At 31.5% G+C, this 20,743-nt stretch overlaps 3 protein-coding genes and 1 long non-coding RNA gene across 9 annotated transcripts; 1 reads left to right on the top strand and 3 right to left on the bottom strand.

Annotated features, from left to right (window-relative positions):
• Nucleotides 1-3,106: 3,106 nt before the first annotated feature.
• LOC115978915 (putative pentatricopeptide repeat-containing protein At1g12700, mitochondrial) lies at nucleotides 3,107-6,095 on the bottom strand. 3 transcript variants are annotated; one of them, XR_004088893.1, is made up of 2 exons: nucleotides 4,084-6,095; nucleotides 3,107-3,253 (listed from the first exon to the last, which is right to left on the bottom strand). XR_004088893.1 is itself a non-coding variant. In XM_031100830.1 (2 exons), the coding sequence occupies exon 1, from the start codon at nucleotides 5,950-5,952 to the stop codon at nucleotides 4,147-4,149; it is 1,806 nt and encodes a 601-aa protein (XP_030956690.1). In that variant the 5' UTR covers nucleotides 5,953-6,095; the 3' UTR covers nucleotides 3,107-3,253; nucleotides 4,145-4,146. The 3 variants fall into 3 exon arrangements, 1 of the variants encoding a protein (XP_030956690.1); XR_004088894.1 differs by having other exon boundaries at nucleotides 5,949-6,095; XM_031100830.1 differs by having other exon boundaries at nucleotides 4,145-6,095.
• Nucleotides 6,096-9,990: 3,895 nt separating this feature from the next.
• On the top strand, nucleotides 9,991-12,815 carry LOC115978926. Its single transcript, XR_004088895.1, has 3 exons — nucleotides 9,991-10,114; nucleotides 12,150-12,202; nucleotides 12,310-12,815. It is a non-coding gene; the product is annotated as an uncharacterized LOC115978926 (long non-coding RNA).
• Nucleotides 12,816-15,019: 2,204 nt separating this feature from the next.
• Nucleotides 15,020-20,098, bottom strand: LOC115978924 (ADP-ribosylation factor-like). Of its 4 annotated transcripts, none has more exons than XM_031100844.1 (5): nucleotides 20,080-20,098; nucleotides 16,914-16,990; nucleotides 15,970-16,110; nucleotides 15,324-15,629; nucleotides 15,020-15,233 (listed from the first exon to the last, which is right to left on the bottom strand). In XM_031100844.1, exons 1-4 carry the CDS (start codon nucleotides 20,081-20,083, stop codon nucleotides 15,510-15,512), a joined length of 342 nt encoding a protein of 113 aa, XP_030956704.1. In that variant the 5' UTR covers nucleotides 20,084-20,098; the 3' UTR covers nucleotides 15,020-15,233; nucleotides 15,324-15,509. The 4 variants fall into 4 exon arrangements, with proteins under 4 accessions (XP_030956704.1, XP_030956703.1, XP_030956706.1 ...); XM_031100843.1 differs by lacking the exon at nucleotides 20,080-20,098 and adding an exon at nucleotides 17,988-18,039; XM_031100846.1 differs by lacking the exon at nucleotides 20,080-20,098 and having other exon boundaries at nucleotides 15,970-16,111; nucleotides 16,914-17,180.
• On the bottom strand, nucleotides 18,211-20,071 carry LOC115981843 (pentatricopeptide repeat-containing protein At1g12775, mitochondrial-like; the record flags this gene model as incomplete). Its single annotated transcript, XM_031104239.1, has 1 exon — nucleotides 18,211-20,071. A coding segment is annotated over one exon (1,788 nt), but the record flags the coding sequence as incomplete, so codon positions are not given.
• Nucleotides 20,099-20,743: the final 645 nt, after the last annotated feature.

Raw genomic sequence — 20,743 nt, 5'->3', positions numbered from 1 at the left:
TAAAAAGTTTATTTATTTATTTGCTTAGAGTTGAAAAAATACAAAAAAATTTATAATGTATCATCATACTTTTTTTTTTTTTTTTTAATTTGATAGTGCGGAGGAAGATGTGAACCCTGACATTTTAATTGGAAATATCAAAATGTTCCAATTAAGTTAATAAAATAAGTTAATAAGCTAAAATATAAAAATTATACAAAAGGATTCTAGAGTCTAGGCTATAGTTTTGACTTAGACCTCCTAGTATTTCAAAGTTCAAAACAAATCATATAGATTTTAAACTGTAACTATCAACCCCAAGAGTTGGCTAAGCAATTCTTAAAGTCTCATGATATATATGAGATCATGAGTTCGAAACTACTAAGTGTGAGGGTGGCTTGATGCGTTTAAAGGCTTGAGGCAAAAATGAATTGGGTTTTTTTTTTTTTTTTTATATATATATATTTTTTAACTATGATTTTTTTATATAAAAATTTAAATCTTACTTAAACTGTATTATCTTGTTTTAGATGGAAAATTACTATTTAAAATAAACCATGTCAAATTTTTTTTTTTTTTTTTTTGTTGAGAAAGTCTATAGACACATAAAATTTGTCAAATTTTTTTCACACATGTTGATGTGTGGCAAATTGACAGTGGTAACTGGTAAGTAAAAAGATAATGTTAGTAATGGACCCAAATAAAAACTAGTAAAAGTTTATCAACTCAATTGTTGTGAAAAATGTAAAGAAAATTTTTGTGTATTACTCTTTTTATTATTTTTTTAGAAATGCTACATTCACAACATTTTCACAACAAATCTTAGGGGTTAAGTTGTTACTCGTTTTGATTGGAACCCACAACTAAAATTACTTTTTTGTATACCAATAATAACCAGTAACAACTAACAACCTGCCACTAAGGATTTATTGTAAAAAATTTTGGAACCATAACATTTCTCTTTCTCCCTCTTTTCTTGTTTTTCATTTGATTAAAAAAATATTATTTTATTTATTGATTAATATTTGAGCTTAATTAATAGATTATAATGAAAAGAAAAAAAAATTATTGGTCAATTTATTGGTTAGCTAATGTTAAGAGAGCACAAAGGCATTTTATCTCTAAGTCCACAAACCATGTACAATTGCACCATTGTCAGGACTCAAGGCTATATTATGCTCCAATCCAACCAAAGAGTTTTCTCAACATGTGGGGATGGGACAACCAGTCACACGTACGTACATTTGTGAACAATCTGACTGCTTGAGTGAAGTATATAAAAAAAAAAGTGGCTGTGGCTAGCATTAACAACAACAAAATACCTATTTCATACATCTGCCTAATTTATCTTACAAAGATTATGACTAGACATTATACTGAGCATTTCTAAAGGCTTATGTGTGTGTATTTATATATTCCTGTAGAGGGTGTGGTTGCCTTCTTAATTGTTCTAGCTTATGTGAAGCCCCTGTCATCCATTAAATCTTTAACATATCATCCTCTTCCAATTTCCTCATTACGGTGTTAAAAAATTTGAAGATCCTAAGTTCAAAAATATCTACATAATTTATCTTACAAAGCTTATGACTAGACATCATATCGAGCATTTCTAAAGGCTTATGTATCTATATATATTCCTGTAGAGGGTGTGGTTGCTTTCTTAATTTTTCTAGCTTATGTGAAGCCCCTGTCATCCATTTAACTCTTATTTAACATATCATCCTCTCCTACTTTCCTCATTATGGTGTTAAAAAATTTAAAGATCCTAATTTCAAATATACCTTGTACCCCAAGCCACTCTGATTTGTAAGTTTCGCAAGAATTGTATTATTCCAGCTCTCTCTAAGTTCCCAAGCATTTACAATATATTAAGATGCTGCATCTTATCAAAAAGTGAACCCATGGCCTTTTAAATCATATATGTGATCCTTTGTAGTGTGGCGCCTCTAATGGAGCCCAATTATCATTTTTTTTTATTCCCTCTAATCTTTGCCCTAGAGATGCACTTGGAAGGGCTTATCTGATGTACAGCTAAAGATAATAACATTATTGTTAATCATTTATGAAAACATGCCCTTCTGTTGGGTTGTTTGTACGAGTAAGGACAGAACTCCCTCTGCTCTCCACACTGTTATCGACTATGCTCCATCTTTTAGTTTTGAAGTGTCCTGTAAGTCAAATTTCCATGGTAAAACAAATATTCAATCCCCATAAAATGGTCCAGCTAGCTCTCCCAATGAATCCAAAAAGTTGAGCAAATGATCTTGCAATTAGAATATTAGGGCACACTTTTCACTATGTTATAGAATCTAGTTTATTTTCATTTGAATGTGAATAGTATTAATCGAAACTACAGCACCAAATTTTTTTTCCTTTTGTTTTTACATGTGATATAATGCTCAGCGACTCAATCATTTACCCGTGAATTATTTCATAAATTTAATTAGACAATGATATAATGCCTTCTATTTTTAACTGTATGTCACGCTTGTTGATATATTTTAACACATAATGTTCATGTTCAAAACTTTATGCAAGATATTCATTTTTTTTTTTAATTATTGTTATCAATATTAGCATTTAACACACGTAGAATAGATATACAAGGTACAATAAGAGGTGTGAGAGAATCAATGTCTTTCTCTAGTCCTTGAATTTAACAGTCTCACCACATGACCATAAGAGGTGTAAGGGTTAACAGAAACACACGCATGAACCTTTTCATTTCCTGATTAGCAAAAGTAAAGAAAAGAAGAGGGAAAAAAATGAACAATTTTTCTCACTCCATTCAAGCAGTCAGATTGTTCACAAATGTAAGTGCGTGTGACTGGTTATCCCATCCCCACATGTTGAGAAAACTCTTAAGCGTGCTTTATTATTGTGTACTATAAGAGCACAAAACTGGTCCCGGCTTCATCACAAGAGTTTTCATCTACATTTGTGCCAGTCTGTTTGATCTCTTGTCACCATATTGGACCACACAGATCGATCACTCACTGTTCGCATTTCAGCTCAGAGAGAGAGAGAGAGAGAGAGAGAGAGAGAGTTTTAACAGTACAAATGAAAATTCTTAATTGGCTGATTGAAGGCAGGCCCAAGTGCCAAGGACAGCAGGGGCATCAGATGATTCAGATCATATAGATACTTTATTAAACATTAAGATTCTTACAAGGTATATAAGAAGGACCTCTCCATTGATAGATTCAACTTCAACGAAAAATCATTTCCCTTGATTTAGGCAGGAGATGCTGCAAGCTATTCTGCAGGTGCTGACCTGTATAATTCAAAATATTTCAGAAATGGTTCCATGAATTCTGACAAAGTACAAGGACAGATTGTTTTCTGTGAACCCTTATGGGATGACACTGATATTTTTTTAGCCAACAGTGTAGAAACCATTATGATCTACCACTAGTCAAGCTCCTATGTCAGCCCATTTTATGACAAGACAGAAATGAGTTTTCTTCTTTTATACACTTGTTTAAGCATCCACAACTTACACAAAAACATTGGACTCTGATCACCAAATCATCACGTTACTTTTGTACCATAATGCAACCAAAGTTGCAACTCTTCAAGTCAGAGGACAAAATAGCTACTTCGTTAAGTTCAAAAGTGTTTCAAACTACACTAATCTAAATTGGTTCCAATTCCCAAGTCTAGTGTCAATACAGTTCAGGAAAGCATGTGAAACTAAGACAAATTCAGCATAGAAATAGAAGTAAGGTATTCACTAAACCTTACATTTAAGCGTAATATATATTTTTATTGTAACATTCAACACGCAACTCCAAAATACTTAATTTAAGCATAATATACATTTATTAACGTTTATTCCACTACCTAATGGATTTATGACCACAAAGAAGGTCAAACTTTAGAACAAATATATTTCACATTAACTTTACATTATATAAAATTTGAAATAACCATCCATGAAAATAGGTCGAAAGCAACAACATAGGTGCACAATGAAATCTCAACAAAAGATAGAACAATTAAAAGAACAACCAATCTTCCGTATAGAAATGAAGAGAAAGTTCATCTTGTAAAAAATATAAAATTTACTCCAAAAAATTAAAATAAAAAATACATGTTGCTTACATATTGACAAGAGATGGGTAAAAATATGAAGCTTGTCCAAGATATGGAGAAGTTAAGCAACCTTCACACAAACTTATGAAGCAATTCTTGAATGTTCTTATCTACTTGATTAGATGACAGCAAGCCAACCAACATGGTTGCAACCGTCACATTCGTTGAAAAACCCTTTTCAACCATTATTTCAAGATATTTCATTGCCTTTGATGTCTCATTGTGTTGCAGTAACCCTTGGATGATTGTGTTATATGTGCGATCGTCATGGGTACAACCATTCCCATCCATTTTCTCAAGCAGCTCACTCACTTCATCTATTAGTCCCTCTTTGCAAAGCCCTTTGAGAATTATGGTGTAAGTTTGAACATTGGGTTGCAATCCTTTCGTAGGTAGACTATAAAAGAGTTCTCTTGCAACTTTAAGATTCCCGATGTTACACAAACCGTCAATCAAAATGTTGTAAATCACAATATTGTTGCACAACGTTTTGTCTTCCATCTCAAGAATCACTTTTATTGCCTCAACAACTTGTCCATTCTTACACAGGCCGTCCAACAAGACAGCATAAGTTTGGAGATTTGGAGGTTGGCCACAAACATGCATCTTATGGAATAGCTCTAGAGCAGCCTTGCGTCTCCCCACTCGACATAACCCACCTACAAGAGTACTATAAGTCACAACATCTGGAGTTACTCCCTTCTTGGACATTTCATGAAAGAGATTCATTGCCTTATCAATTTTTTTATTTTTACAAAATCCATTAATCAATGTGTTATAGCTAACAACATTAGGTGAACAACCCCTCTCAACCATCATGTTCAATGCTTCGATGGCATCATTCAATTTATTTTGCAAACAGTATCCATCAATTAAAGAATTATAAGAGACTACGTCAGGCTCAATACCTCTTTGAATCATCTTATCAAAAATAATTTTCGCCTCTTTCAACATCCCCTCTTTGCAAAATGTGTCCACCAATATGTTGAAGGTCCTCACACTTGGCACAATCTTCCTCTGTGCCATCTCGTTCAATAAGGTAGTAGCCTCTCTCCACCTGCCGAAATTGCATAGGCCTTGAACTAAGGAATTGTAAGTGACAAGGTCCGGCTGAATGCCTTTATTCATCATTTCAGATAAAAGGTTCAAAGCCTCAGTTACCATTGTATCCTTACATAAACTATCAATGATTGTGTTATACGTTATCAGTTGAAGCTCAAAATTCCCTTCTTCCATCTTCCTAAGCAACCCAATAGCCATACTAGTCTGTCCAATCTTACACAGACAATTTAGTATTGTTCCACAAGTAATTGCATTAGGCTTATACCCATTCCTCTCTATTTCTTCTACCAACCTCACAGCTCCAACAATGTTACCTTGAAGACAGAGCCCCTTGACAAGGGTGTTTAGAGTAATAGAGTCTGGGTGATAACCAAGTTTCAAAATTGTTGCCAAGACAGAAAACCCAAAATCTACTCGGTTCGAATGGCAGAAGCAGTTAATCAAAATATTAAGAGTATAAACATCAGGAGAGATACCAAATGATTCGATTCGTTTAATTAGAGAAATGACTACTGGGTGATAGTTCAATCTTGCAATGGCACCCAACATGTGATTAAAATCGTCAATGGCAGGCAAAGGGCGCATGTGAAGCATTGTATCAAACAGGTGTAAGGCATGATCAACATTCCTAAAGCTTCTAGATTTGCACTGATCTCTAACAGATTTCAAGAAATGATTTTGATTCAGATTGTGATTGTGATTCGGGTTTTTTTTAGCACTAGCAATACTAGTAGTCGTAGCAGCAGCAGTAAGAGTAGAACAACAGTAAGAACAAGAACGAAAAGAAGAGTGGGAAGTACGAAGCAGCGTACCCATTTTCCTGAAGATCGAGCAAACAATTCGGCAGCCGAAATCAGAACGAAACGATCGAGTTTGAGAATTGAGAAAGCGAGAGACAGAGATAGAGATAAAGAATCGGTTTTGAGGGCAGTCTACTGATCTGTTATCTGACGGTGAGAGAGAGCATAAAAAAGAGTGGGGTAGGGGGCGGCTGAAATGTGGTATTTATATCTTCAAAACGTAAACAGCAAAAGAGCAAAACGAGGGTTCGAACTTGAGCAAACCCCTTTTTTTTTTTTTTTTTTTTTGAGAAATAAGCAAACCGTTTTAGTTGCTACTGTTTGGTGTTTGGTTGCACCAATTCGATGAGGAGTCATGAATTTCTCACCAAAACCTCTCTTATTTATTTATATTTTTTTTTTTATAAAAGTCTCTCTCTTATTTGACTCTTTTTTCAAAAACAACTAGTTATAGGCCCGTGCGTTGCACAGTTTTATGAAAAAACTTAGAAAATAAATGTCTAAATAATTATATATTTTAATAGATTCAATAGATTCAATAAAGATAAAATAAAAAATTATCAAGTGTAAATAATTATCTCACTAAAATAAGGGGTAAGATTTCTTCCTAAAACTAAATTAAATTGATAATTCCAAATTGAATTTTAAATTAATAATTATTTTTTAAAAAGTAATATTATAAATTAAAATTAAACTTGATAATTCAAGAATACACGTGTAGAACATCTTGATAATTTGATGTAACATAAAAATCAAATAAGAAAATTTTTAAAATTAATCCATTATTTCTAACCATATTTATTCATTAATTCTAAGACCCTAAACCTAAGCATATAAATTAGATCAAAGCTAAGAAAATTAGTTTAAATAAAAGGCAACCAATACACAAAACCTAATCAATTTAATAAAAACAAAATACAAAAACAAAGAAGAAGTCTTTAGAAACTCGACAATGTTTTTGAATGTTTTGAATTCATTAATTAAAATCACATGAAGATGAAAAACCAATAATAACATTAAAGAAAATAAACAAAATGAAAACAATAATAATAATAATAAAAGAAGAAAGAATGCATACTTGCATTGTCATGGGATTTAGGCATTCACATATTGAAAGAAGTTTCACTCCAAAAAGGATATATAGGGTTATATATATTGGTAGAGATCCATTTGAAATATAATTCATTTATATCTTCTTGAAATTAAAGATATCTAATCAATATGTTTGTTTTTATCCCATAAAAATTGGAATTAAAAAAAAAAGGTCATATGAATAGATTGAAAAAAAAAAAAAAAGAGTTGATTCAACATAACGTAACATATAAAAAATTAAAAATTAAAAAAAAAATAGAGAAAGAGAACATTGTTGATAGCTATAAGGAATTTTGATATAAATATATATATACATATATATATATATATATATATTTAAATGTCATCAACGTAGAAATTATCAAATTAATGGAGATATATATTGTTTTTTGGAATAGATAGATATTATCAAATTATTAGAGATATATACTGTTTCTTGGGATACATTTATATTAATCACCTCTTGAAGAATTTGGATTGTACTTATCCCTTATTAATCAAGTTTTATAACTTGATATTGTAATAAAATAATTTTAATTTAATAATATTAAAATTTTGAAAATTTAGATGATAAATATTATCTAAATTAAATTTTTGTATGTTAAATATTATCCCCTAATTTAAGAAATATATCCTAACAAATAAAAAAAAATAATGTTTATTAGATGATAAATATTATCTAAATTAAATTTTTGTATGTTAAATATTATCCCTTAATTTAAGAAATATATCCTAACAAATAAAAAAATAATGTTAATCTAATTTTATTTAATGATAAGAATGAATTACAGTCCTAGTAGTATAATATTCCTTTTTAATTCTTTAAAAAATTTGGTATAATAATTATCAAATATAAAATGATAACACCTAAAAAAATTATTATTTTGTAACCTACCAATTGTGCTCTAATGAGAATTTTGTATCTTTGGTTAATTCTCAAACCACAATCATATAAATTGTATAAATCATAAGCAAATTAGGTTAAACAAAAAAAAAAAAAAAAAAAAAAAAAACACAAAACCTATTTGATTTAATGAAAAAAAATTAGAACAAACAAATACATACCTAAAAGGTTGTAGGTAGAAGAAGAAAAGTATATAGAAAAAGAACCATATATTACATATTCTTTATAAATTATTTAGTTTATATACACTCCACATTGAAGAAATTGATATGAAAAAAAGTCTAATATTAGTCTAATTTGTGGGAGTGTAAAGCTGAAGTCTAAATCTTAAAAAAAGTGGTAAGAGGAAATTCAAAGAATTTAGTGTTTTATTTAAATACTAAGAGTAGTTGCAGTTTTATTTTTTATTTTTTAATTTTTTTTTTACATGTACTACCTTGCTGATTTTTTAAAGTGTTCAACGTTGCTTTATATATATATATATATATATTTATATACACATACATACGTGTAGTAATATAATTTAAATTAAAAAATAAGGATAAGTTGAAGATTTTGGATTGTAATCAAATTGATATTATTTATCAACTTATAAATTATAATAAGAAAATGATTAGATGAAGAATTTGGATTGTAATCGAATTATCAACTTAGAAATTATAGAAGAAGAAGATAAGAACAAAAAAAAAATGTCTATTTTTAAAAAAAAAATCTAACAAAATTTTTGCAATTTGATGGAGAGGGAGAGAATTTTCAATTGTGTGGAAATTAGATATCCAATCATTTTAGGAATTAAAAGAGAAGAAGAATTAAGTTAGGATGTACATTTATCCAAAATCTTCATCTAATACTTTATTTTTATGTGTACTATGTTGTTTTTTGATTACACATGATAATATATATATATATATATTTTAAAGATTAGATGAAGAGCCTATTGATTTTAGACTTTGTTGATAACATTTTAGATAAACATAACTGTTATAGTTATAAATCAAATACTATTTTCTTTTATTATTTGATTCGTCATATTTATCCAAAAAATATGTATATATTTATTCTTAAAATTTAAAAATTTATTAAAATTTTTACCATTTGATGAAGCCATTTGACGTAACCACAGCGTCTAAGTACAAATTTTATTATATATGACATGATTTCTTCACCTTTTCTCAACCGAAGCTGTTTCCCCCTCTCTTTCTTTTCTCTAAATTTACCAAATCCTTCTCTCTACAACGATGAAGAACTTCTTAGGTCCCTTAAAATCAGCCCGACTTCTCACAAAAAGCTTTCCTACCATTGTATAGCGTCCTGCTACCGTCTTTTCGGAGTCACTGCCTTACAGTTCGACGTCAACAACATGTTTACTGTGATCGGACCGGTCTTTCTCCAAAAGCTTTACCCGTAAAGTTTCCAATTTTGTTTTTTTGCCTTGCCAATTAAATATGATTTAGGCTTTCAGTATTTCAATTGGCTTGATTTTGATTTGGGGTTCATTCGGTAGTTACAAATATTACACCGTTTCTTTCTCTTTATACGCTCTTCAATCACACACATGTACATTTTAAAAGCGAAAGGCTACACCGGTTCTGGGAATGCTAATACACTGTTTAAATTTCAAAGCCGTTTAAAGGTTTCTTAATAAATGTATATGGTTTAAAAAGCACACAATTGAATTCAGATAAGAGACAATTTGAAAGGTGCGAATGGAGAAACTGAGAGACAGTTTGGAAGAAATATTGAAGGGCCACCATGACCATCAGTTTTCACTACAACACCAGCCTTAGACTGCTGGGACCGTAGACAAACACAGAGAGAAAAACTTTTTAATACTTGGGTATTAAGTGCAACTCAGTTTTGGGTATTTTTGATGGATTTGTTTAGGTTTAGGTATTTGTGTAGATTCAGTTCTGTTTTGGGCTTTTGGTTTTCTCTCAAAATGTTTGTCTACTCAATCTAATGTATAATAAGCCTTATCAATTCAATATATTCATTAAATCAACAGAATTATTAATTACGAAATTTTTATAAAAAAAAAAAAAATGGTTACAGTTTTGGGTAATCACTACTGTCAGAGCAGTCCCCTCTGATGCTGATGAAGAGATTGCTGCATCAATTGCTGATCTGATCTCACAACCGGATGAAGCATGGAGTCAAATGTTTTGTCTATGAGATTGTTCTAGTATTGGACAGATTCTTTTTCTTCTCTTCTATACTCTTCCATAGATTGTTCGTTCTTCTCTTTTTTGATTTTTTTCAAACACTATTTTCATTTGATTGTTGTTATATAATATGCATTTGCAGTAAACCAAACCCAGTTGAACACATAGTGTGTGGCTTCTTCATAATTTTGCTTCTTTCTTATTAATTTTATTTTTCCACTTGCTGGTTGGTTCTCACTGTCCCAAAAAACCAACAATATGATTTTGAATTCTGGGTTCTATATTTTATTTTGCGAATTGGAAGGTTTAACATCCATTAAGACAGATATCATGTACTTTCTTATGATATAAAACCAATGGAAGAGTTGGGTTTTTGGCTTTACACTATTCATGGAATAATTTAATTAGTTATGTAGTTTCGTATATTTGATACTCTTCAATTTGTTTGTTCTGTCTGTTTGTTATGTTATTGTTGTTGTTTGTTGTGTTACAGGAACTGTTCAATGTGTAAATAAGTGGTATATTTTTGTTTTAAACTATTAATTTCTTTTATTTATAATAACAATCGTTAATATTTTAGACATTATTCAAAAGAAAAAAAAAATCCTATATCTTAGACATTGATACATGAGGTGTGGATTTCTGACTTGGCTTTGATTGTTTGAATTATTTGATGTACTCATCCTACATTTAGGGGTGTTCATTATCGGTTTTATGGTACATTCTAATGTTGAAATTTTGTGCACACCATGTGTTTGACAAAATGTCTTACTTACTCTTGCATTAGTTTATATCCACTCCAAGGTTTGTACCTGTTCTTGGTCATTGCATTTTTTCTAATATGCAATTTAGGCATACTATGCCATCAACATAAGTGGCAATTTAGTACTCTGTAGTCTGTACACTAGAACTTTCCATCATCAAAACCCAAGTTGCAACATTAGAAAATTTAATAATCTTCTTAAATAGGAATGAATTCTGGAGTATACCTTCTTTATTAATATATGTACATAACTAAACAGCTACAGCTTTAAATTTGATTGAGATCATCTAGATAGGCATGTTTTATAAATTAATTGCGGTAAAGTGAAACAAAAAATTACATCTAATTATATGTAGCCATTCTTAGACCTCATACTACTATTAATGGCCTGCATCTTTCCTAAATATCTAAGTCAAGTTAATTACATTTCAAATGTATGCAATTCATATTAATTTATCAAAAAAAAATGTATGCAATTCATATCACTTCTTGGATGTGACAATTTTTTTTGTTTACTTATGTGGTAGTTTCTTATTTTATGTGTTGTATAAGAAAATAGGGCAATGATTAATGAAGGAAAAGACAATTCAATTTTGGTTAGTAGAGAAAGAGGTGCTAGTAAAATTGAGACAACAAAGATGCTCATGAGATATCTTGCACACTTAGGCGGGCAATCTGGAGTAGAAGGACGTACAATTGGATTTCAAATTTTCCTATGAGTATATGCTTGGCATATTATCGGAAGAATTAAGTAAAAATCAAGGTTTATGTCCACATTGACCTTTAATATCACAATCCAACCCAGTTCTTGAGGCCTTTAACAATGCCAAAACAATTCGAAACAACCACTCAAGGTTTTTATTAGTTTTCCATGGTTTGCTTTCCAATGAAGCCTATCTTTACACTTCTATTTCTTTCATTTCAATTATACATACCGCATATATATTTCTTAATTATGCATATGTTTTAGGTGCATCTGTTTGAACTTCTCATTATAATGTCTCTTTAATGTCATAGTGACATTTTTTTTTCTTGAAAAGGTCATAGTGACATTACTATGTAGTTCTAGTGGGGTAGAAATTAGAACGAATCTGCTAGAAAGTTCTCCTGTTTGCTAGATTACCAAATCTAAAAGAAAATACCATTGCTTTTACCTCCTATGTACCACACCACCTGAGCTATTTTATAATATTCTACTCATCAATTTGTTTCTTTATATATGTCATTTTAAATGTAAGTTCTATTTCAAGTTTTTTTTTTTTAATAATTTGCTTGCCTTTTCTTTTTATTAGGGAGGATTTGATATGATCTGCAGTGGAAGAGACAAGATTGAAACTCCAGAGCAGTTAAGATTTTTTTTTTTTTTTTTAATTTTGTCTTGCTTATTTATTGAATTTCTACCAAGTTTTTATGCGCTAAGACTAACTTATTGCAAATGGATATGTTTTTCAGTTTAAGCAAGCAGAAGAAACATCATTGAAGCTTGACTTAGACAAGCATTAATATGTTGTTACTTATGCAATGAGCCACATCAAGTGCAGTTTCTATTCATTATAATGTCTATCAATATTGTATTCTTTGTTTGAGGACTCAGGCTGTGTTGCAAAGCTGTTTGTACCATAAAATTGTTCATTTCCTTGCCTTTGTATTGATTAATAACAGCAACTAGATAAATGTGTGGCCTAGCAAAATGCCACATGTTGAAGTTATCATTTCTTTGAACTTTAAAGTTCACCTGCCAAGGCAACATGGAGCGGTTGTAAGTTATTAATGAAGAGAATATGGACGCACTAATATAGGTGAGTGAGTAATGGGGATACTTTGTCATGGACAATGGGATTTAAATTGCGAGAACTATGATTGGGGCTAGGGGGTTTGGTGTCATGGTGAAGAATAAGTTTTTATTTAATTTTTTGGTTATCTTATATTCATTAGCAAGGAATAGGATATTTTCGTTATAGTTGGACGAGAACCCTTTTCAATATTAATTGCTTAGTAACCAGTACCAATCAAGCTTTATACTCAATAGCAAAAATTCAATTCCTTAATTAAAAGATTAGTGTAATTCTATAAAAATTCAATTCCTAATATATTTGAATTGTCATTGTAAATATGAGACTTTATTTTTTTTTTGGTGTTTCGATACCAAACAGTTGTGTCTTTTTATTTTTCAATAGGAACTTTCATTCAATAGGCACTTTTTTGGTCATTATGTACATTTTAATTTAATAGGCACTTTTTTTTATCAATAGACATCTTTTGGAATGTCTAATACGAAGGGTTATGACCTTTCAATAAACACCTACTGATATATCAAATTTGAAGGATTATGACATTTCAATAGATATCATTTGGCATATATATTACAACAAATCTTATATATTCCTATGTATATAACACAAACTAAACTAGAGATGCAACATTCTATCTTTTATTCTTTCTCACAAAAATTTAATAAATAAAACAAAATTACTTTCTTCTGCCAAACTAATAAAACTTTTTTTTTTCATTCAATATCATTTTCTTTAAATCAATCATTTTACAACAAAACTTCCCCAACAAATGCATAATATTTTAGGAGCAAAATTACACATAATTCCCCACATTTATAACGATTCTATACCTTAGGTTCTTGAATTAAATTCATCTATGTAATTGCATTGGCCAATACCATACAAAATGTGTTACCTTCTTTCAAAAATAAATAAATTAAAATGCGTAACTTATCCGTCAATGCAACCATGTGAGTGAATTTTACATAATAGAATTTTTATCTCTTCTATTTTTTCGTGTCTAAATAGAAATTTGATAATAATTATAGTTATTTATAGACATTTATTATTACTATATGTGTATATGAAATTCGGAAATCCATTATTCTACTATTTATAGAAAAAAATAATATACTAAGATCTTAATATTATTTCAACTTAGTTGATTTGAGCGTGTTTCATTTAAATCTTATAACTTCCAAAATGTTTCATTTAAATATCAAAGTTTTTAAAAACGTTTTATTTAAACCTTTTATCACGTTTTCGGTTTTCCCTAATTGTCATGAAACTAAATAAAATGTGTTGTGAAATTTTAAGATTTATATAAAACATTTTGACCATAAAAATTTAAATAAAAAACATCAAGGTTTTAAATGTAAATTAGCTATGTTTTATTTAGAGGAGTTGTTATACTTGATGGTAGTTTAGCAGAATTGTTAGAAACTAAAGATGGGATAGGTGTCATTATAAGTTGTAGTATCTCACAGTAAAATATTACACTGAACAAAGAATAAGTATATAAAACAAAATAAAAAAGTTCAACAATATGAGCCATCAACACCAGATGGTCAAAACTTCGTGGCCTCTAGCACAAAATAAAAAATAAAAAAAATCGTGACCTTCAACTTGGATATTGGTCAAATTAATGTACGTACCATAAGCTACAATGATGAGAGATGAATCTCTTTCAACAAAAAGTGATGCAAATATCTGAACTTTAAATGGGTGACCCTTTTGGCCGTCTCAATGTTTCAGTATGGCATATTGGTTCACCAATTCAACAACTTTGCTCAACAATGCAACGTTGAGCAAAGTGGTGCAAATATCAAAGCCCTAACTCAAGATGTGATGCGTTCAAAATATCCTTGGTCTCAATTACTAAAAGCAAGTGCAAATATTAAATAAATTGTTGTGGTTGCTGTATACAAGATGCTCTCCCCACAGTTGGAATACAATTCTTTTTATCTGAAATTTCATAAAGACCCCTAGCTATTGAGATGTAACCAATCACTTGTTAATCTATTAAGGCTTCAACAACAAAATCTTTGTGCATTTAACTAAAATCCTGATGGTTATAGATTAAAATTTCAACGACTTTTTTAATGTACTTTATGCATTGAAAGAGGACTCATGATGGACAAGAAGATCAAATCCACGGTCCCATATTCAAGCCCTAGAAACTAAAGTACCACTTACTACCACTATTCCAAACAAAGAGATTGGTGACACGTAAAAGATTATCGTCAATGGATCTTTGAGTACCCATGCAACTTCACCACATAGGAGAATTGACCTTTCAATCATAAATGAGAATTAGGGGGAGGAGAAACTATTACAACCATATCCATTGAAGGAGAACCAAAAGCAAGGGTATCTCAAAATTAGCAAAGTTTAATCATATTTATGAACTGTGAATCATGAATTATTTAGAATCTACAAGGCAAATGTCAATTTCTATCATATTGTAACAATGATCTAAACAAACAGATACATTCTCAAGACAATATCAAATGTAAAATGCATAAACACCACATAACAACAAAATCCCGTTTGACAGAGATTATAGCCCAAAAAAGTAAATGAAGATTTACAGATCTCCTAAGCCTGCAAGAACCAAATAGAAAATATTAATATACCAGCCCATAACCATATTGAAGATTATCACTTATGTTGCATGCAGAAATAGAGCCTAACCTTGTTAGCAATATTGTTGGAAAGCCAGTCTAGTCCCTCGTACAGCCCTTCCCCTGAAGTGGCACATGTGCTCTGGATATACTTGAAATAGAACCCAAAGCAATGGCCCCAATCAGTGGATACCAAATTTCCTATGCATAGAGTAAAACATGAGAGAGAGAGAGAGAGAGAGAGAGTGTTAATATACTAGTGGCGTTGACGGAGGGAATGAAGACCAAGCTTATCAGTTATTTCAGCAGCATTCATGGCATTTGGAAGATCCTGCTTGTTTGCAAATACAAGCAGCATAGCCTCCCTCAATTCATCCTAGGCATTCGACCAGCAATATTATTATGCACAAGAAAATCTTAAACAAAACTGAGAGATGGTAAGTAAAATGAGCTATTGGCAGTAAGATGTACACGGGGTATATATGTTATTAATACCAAAACAGTTGAATTAGAATACTGCAGAGACTAACAGTATTACAAAGCAATGTCAATAATAAAATGATCCAACTAATTATGTGAATTGTTAATTATGTTTAATTGTGTTAGTTTCTAATAGGCTAGTAACATAAAAAAATCAATACCCTTTTCCAAGATCTAACTAAACTAAAACATTACAAGTTCCATTCAGTTTATAACAAGATGGAGCCTTTAGTTACCTCATTCAACATCCGATGCAGCTCATCCCTAGCCTCAACCACATGGTCACGGTCATTGCTATCAACCACGAAGATAAGCCCTTCAGTGTTTTGGAAGTAATGTCTCCACAAAGGCCGAATTTGTACATGCACAATACAAGACTTAGAAAATGAACAGTCGATAATGCCTAAGGAAAGTATAGCTCTAAATAAATTTAACTTGGTGTATCACCAACAACACATTAATAACAAAGTGTGAAGTACCTATGTTAACCAACTAATGCATAATACAAACATACAAGCATTCAAGTATACACATGCCTAATTGCATGTGTATGTATGTATACATATATATAATTGTGTGTATAGATTATGTACGCCAAAAAGTGAATAGCTGTCCTCACATAGAATAAGGAAAAACTGAAAATACAATGTGGCATTCAATGTAGCTTATGAATATGTTATGTGCCGATGGAATAACTAATCAGCACAAGACCGTCAATAAGCACATAAATCACAAATGACTAACACAAAAACATACTTCCTCTTAAAACTACGGAAGAAACTGAAAGACAAGGTGGCTCAAAATAATGTACATACATTATCTTTATGTTAATGGACAAGCATCTAATTAGCACAAGGACAGACACATGCACATAATAACCAACAGCAACTAAACACAAGTTATCAGATACTTGTCTGAAATGTCTGCCACAAGCTGAATAGCTTTTCCTTAAATAGACCAGGAAAAACTGAATCAGAAAGTAGCTAGTAGATGTAGCTTATGAATTTGTTGTGTGCTAATGGTTCAATAACTAGTCAGCACAAGACCGTCCATAAGCACTAAAGAAACTAGGTGCACATAACAATCATAGAAACATGATATAATTAACAATATTTTCCTGATTTCACATTTAAGCTTAAAGTTTTAGTTGTTATTAAACTTAAATATTAAGATCACATACCTTGTCCTGGCCCCCGACATCCCAGACAATGAAGCTGATGTTCTTGTATCCCACAGTCTCCACATTAAGTTGCAAATCTTCAAGTCAGTGGACAAAAAAGCTACTTCATTAAGTTCAAAAGTGTTTCAAACTACACTAATCTAAATTGGTTCCAATTCCCAAGTCTAGTGTCAATACAGTTCAGGAAAGCATGTGAAACTAAGACAAATTCAGCATAGAAATAGAATTAAGGTATTCACTACACTTTACATTTAAGCGTAATATATATTTTTATTGTAACATTCAACATGCAACTCCAACACTTAATTTACGCAAAATATACATGTATTAACGTTTATTTCACTACCTAATATGGATGTATGACCACAGAGAAGGTCAAACTTTAGAACAAATATATTTCGCATTAACTTACATTAGACAAAATTTGAAATAACTATCCATGAAAATAGGTCGAAAGAAACAACATGAGTGCACAATGAAATATCATCAAAAGATAGAACAATTAAAAGAACGATCAATCTTCCAATTATAAATGAAGAGAAAGTTCATCTTGTAAAAAATATAAAATTTACTCCAAAAAATTAAAATAAAAAATACATGTTGCTTACAAATTGACAAGCAGTGGGTACAAATATGAAGCTTGTCCTTGACCTGGAGAAGTTAAAAAACCTTCACACAAACTTATGAAGCAATTCTTACTGCATTTTATGGAATAGCTCTAGTGCAGCCTAGGGTCTCTTCACTCGACAAAACCCACCTATAAGATTGCAGAAAGTGACAAAAATGGGAGCCACTCCCATGTTGGACAATTCAAATTGAAGTTTATAAAACAATAGAATATATAAATGATTGGAATAGAATCAAATTGAAGTTTACTCCTTTTATGCTACAACTTTTATGGCTATTTTAGGAGGAGAAAAGCTATGTCCACAATACTTTCACAACAAATTTTGAGTGGCAAGTTGTTATTAGTTGTTACTAGTGAGCAAATAAGTAATTTAAGTGGTAAATTCAAATTAAAACCCAATAATAAGTTATCACTTATGATTTGTTGTGAAAATGTTGTTGACATACCACTTCTAATTTTAGGAGAGAAGGTCGTATTGTTCATGTGTGATATGGTTCCCAAGACCTATTCTATATCTATCACAACTCCATAGAGAGTAAAGTTCTCCTCCCATCCAATAACTCCTTGTGAGGGTCAACCAGATCTTCACTTCAAATAAAACCTATTTAATTACAAATTTTAAAATAATAAATAAATAAATAAGACAAAAAAAAAAATTGAAAGGGCAAAAGCATCAATGATATGAAAAGAAACATCATTTCATAAAAAGTAAATAACCACTTCCAACAAATATACATACGCCTTATAGATTGACTGGCAAAGTCTTAATAAGTAATTCTTGAAGTGCTTTATCTGCTGGATTTGCAGATAGCAAGTCAACCAACATGGATGCAGTGGTTGCATTTGCTGAAAAACCCTTGTCATCCATTATTTCAAGATATTTCATTGCCTTTGATGTCCCATTATGTTGCAGTAACCCTTGTATTATTGTGTTATATGTGCGATCGTCAGGTGAACAACCGCTCCCATCCATTTTCTCAAATATCTCACTTGCTTCTTCTAGCAGTCCCTCTTTGCAAAGCCCTTTCAGCATTATGTTGTAAGTTCGAACATTGGGTTGCAATCCTTTCGCAGGTAGACTATAAAAGAGTTCTCTTGCAACTGTAAGATTCCTGACATTACACAAACCGTCAATCAAAATGCTGTAAATCACAATATTGTTGCCCAACATTTTGTCTTCCATCCCATCAAACTCTTTCATAGCCTCAACAACTTGTCCATTCTTACACAAGCCATTCAACAAGATAGCATAGGTTTGGGGATCTAGAAGTTGGCCACATGCCTGCATCTTATGAAATAGGTCTAGTGCAACTTGGGGTCTCTCCACTCGATAAAACCCACCTATAAGAGTGTTATAAGTCACAACATCAGGAGCCACTCTCTTGTTGGACATTTCATCAAAGAGACTCCTTGCTTCATCAATTCTTTTATTTTTGCAAAATCCATTGATTAATATGTTATAGCTAAACACATCAGGTGAACAACCCCTCTCATCCATCGTATTAAATGTTTTGATTGCATCATCCATTTTGCTTTGCAAACAGTAACCATCAATTAGAGAATTGTAAGTGATTGTGTTAGGCATGATTCCTCTTTGAATCATCATACCAAAAACTTTTTTCGCCTCTATCAACATCCCCTCTTTGCAATATGTGTCCACCAATATATTGAAGGTATACACATTTGGCATGATCTTCCTTCGCGTCATCTCATTCAACAAAGTAGCAGCCTCTCTCCACCGGCCAAAATTGCATAGGCCTTGAATCAAGGAGTTGTAAGTGACAAGGTTCGGCTGAATGCCTTTACTCATCATTTCAGATAAAAGGTTCAAAGCCTCAATTACCAATCTATCCTTACATAAACTATCAATGATTGTGTTATACGCTGGCAGATCAAGCTCAAAATTCCCTTCTTCCATCTTCCTAAGCAACCTAATAGCCATACTAGTCTGTCCAATCTTACACAGAGCATTCAGCATTGTTCCACAAGTAATTGCATTAGGCTCATATCCATTCTTCTCCATGTCTTCTACCAACCTCAGAGCGCCAGCAATGTGACCTTGAAGACAGAGCCCCTTGACAAGGGTGTTTAGAGTAACAGAGTTTGGGTGATAACCAAGTTTCAAAATTGTGGCCAAGACAGAAAACCCAAAATCTAGACGGTACAAATGGCAGAAGCAGTTAATCAAAATAGTAAGAGTATAAACATCAGGAGAGATACCAAATGATTCAATTCGTTTAATTAGAGAAATGACTAATGGGTAATGCTTCATTCTTGTAATGGCACCCAAAATGCGATTAAAGTCAACAAGGTAAGGCAAAGGGCGCATTTGAAGCATTTTATCAAACATGTCTAAGGCATCATCAACATTCCTAAAGCTTCTAGATTGGCACTCATCTCTAACAGATTTCAATAATTGATTTTGGTTCAGATTGTGATTGTGATTCGGGTTTTTCCTAGCACTAGCAATACTAGCAGCAGTAAGAGTAGAATAATAATAAGAACGAAAAGAAGAGTGGGAAGTGCGAAGAAGCGTACCCATTTTCCTGAAGATCCAGCAAACAATTCGGCAGCCGAAATCAGAACGAAACGATAGAGTTTGAGAATTGAGAAAGCGCGAGAGAGAGATAGAAATATAGAATCGGTTTTGAGGGCAGTTTACTTGAACTAAGCTACTGATTGGTGAGAGAGCATAAAAAACATTGCGACATGTGGTATTTATCTCATGCTCCTAGGGTTTTAAAAATGTAAGTAGCAAAAAAGCCAAGCGAAGGTTCGAAATTCAGATGAGTTGACCAAAACGCACTTACCACACTACTAAGCTGCTCTTTAGTTTTCTTATAAAGTGACATAATATATGTATATTAGATACTATAAAAGCAGAATCCTTCTCTGCCATTAAAGATATTGCGACATGTTGGAAAAAAGCCCATTTAAAATTCTGCCACGTGTTGAGTTTAATTGTGAAGAGTCATACTATACGACACAATCAATCGTCCAAAAAAACAATGCAATTAGTAATTCTTAAAGAAACGGTTTAAAACACACCACTTAACCCATCATTTTACTCAGTGTTTGTAACAAAAACTAACTAGCTATTTAAAATACCATTTCACTTCCTATTTTACGAAAAACAACGATTGATAGAGAGATCATAAGGCAGAGAGAGAAACATTTGAGGATTGCCATTACCGCCATTCTA

Source organism: Quercus lobata, chromosome 3 (assembly GCF_001633185.2).
Source record: "Quercus lobata isolate SW786 chromosome 3, ValleyOak3.0 Primary Assembly, whole genome shotgun sequence".
NCBI lineage: Eukaryota > Viridiplantae > Streptophyta > Magnoliopsida > Fagales > Fagaceae > Quercus > Quercus lobata.
Note: the sequence above shows the minus strand (reverse complement) of the source record. Positions and strands in the feature narration are given on the sequence as shown.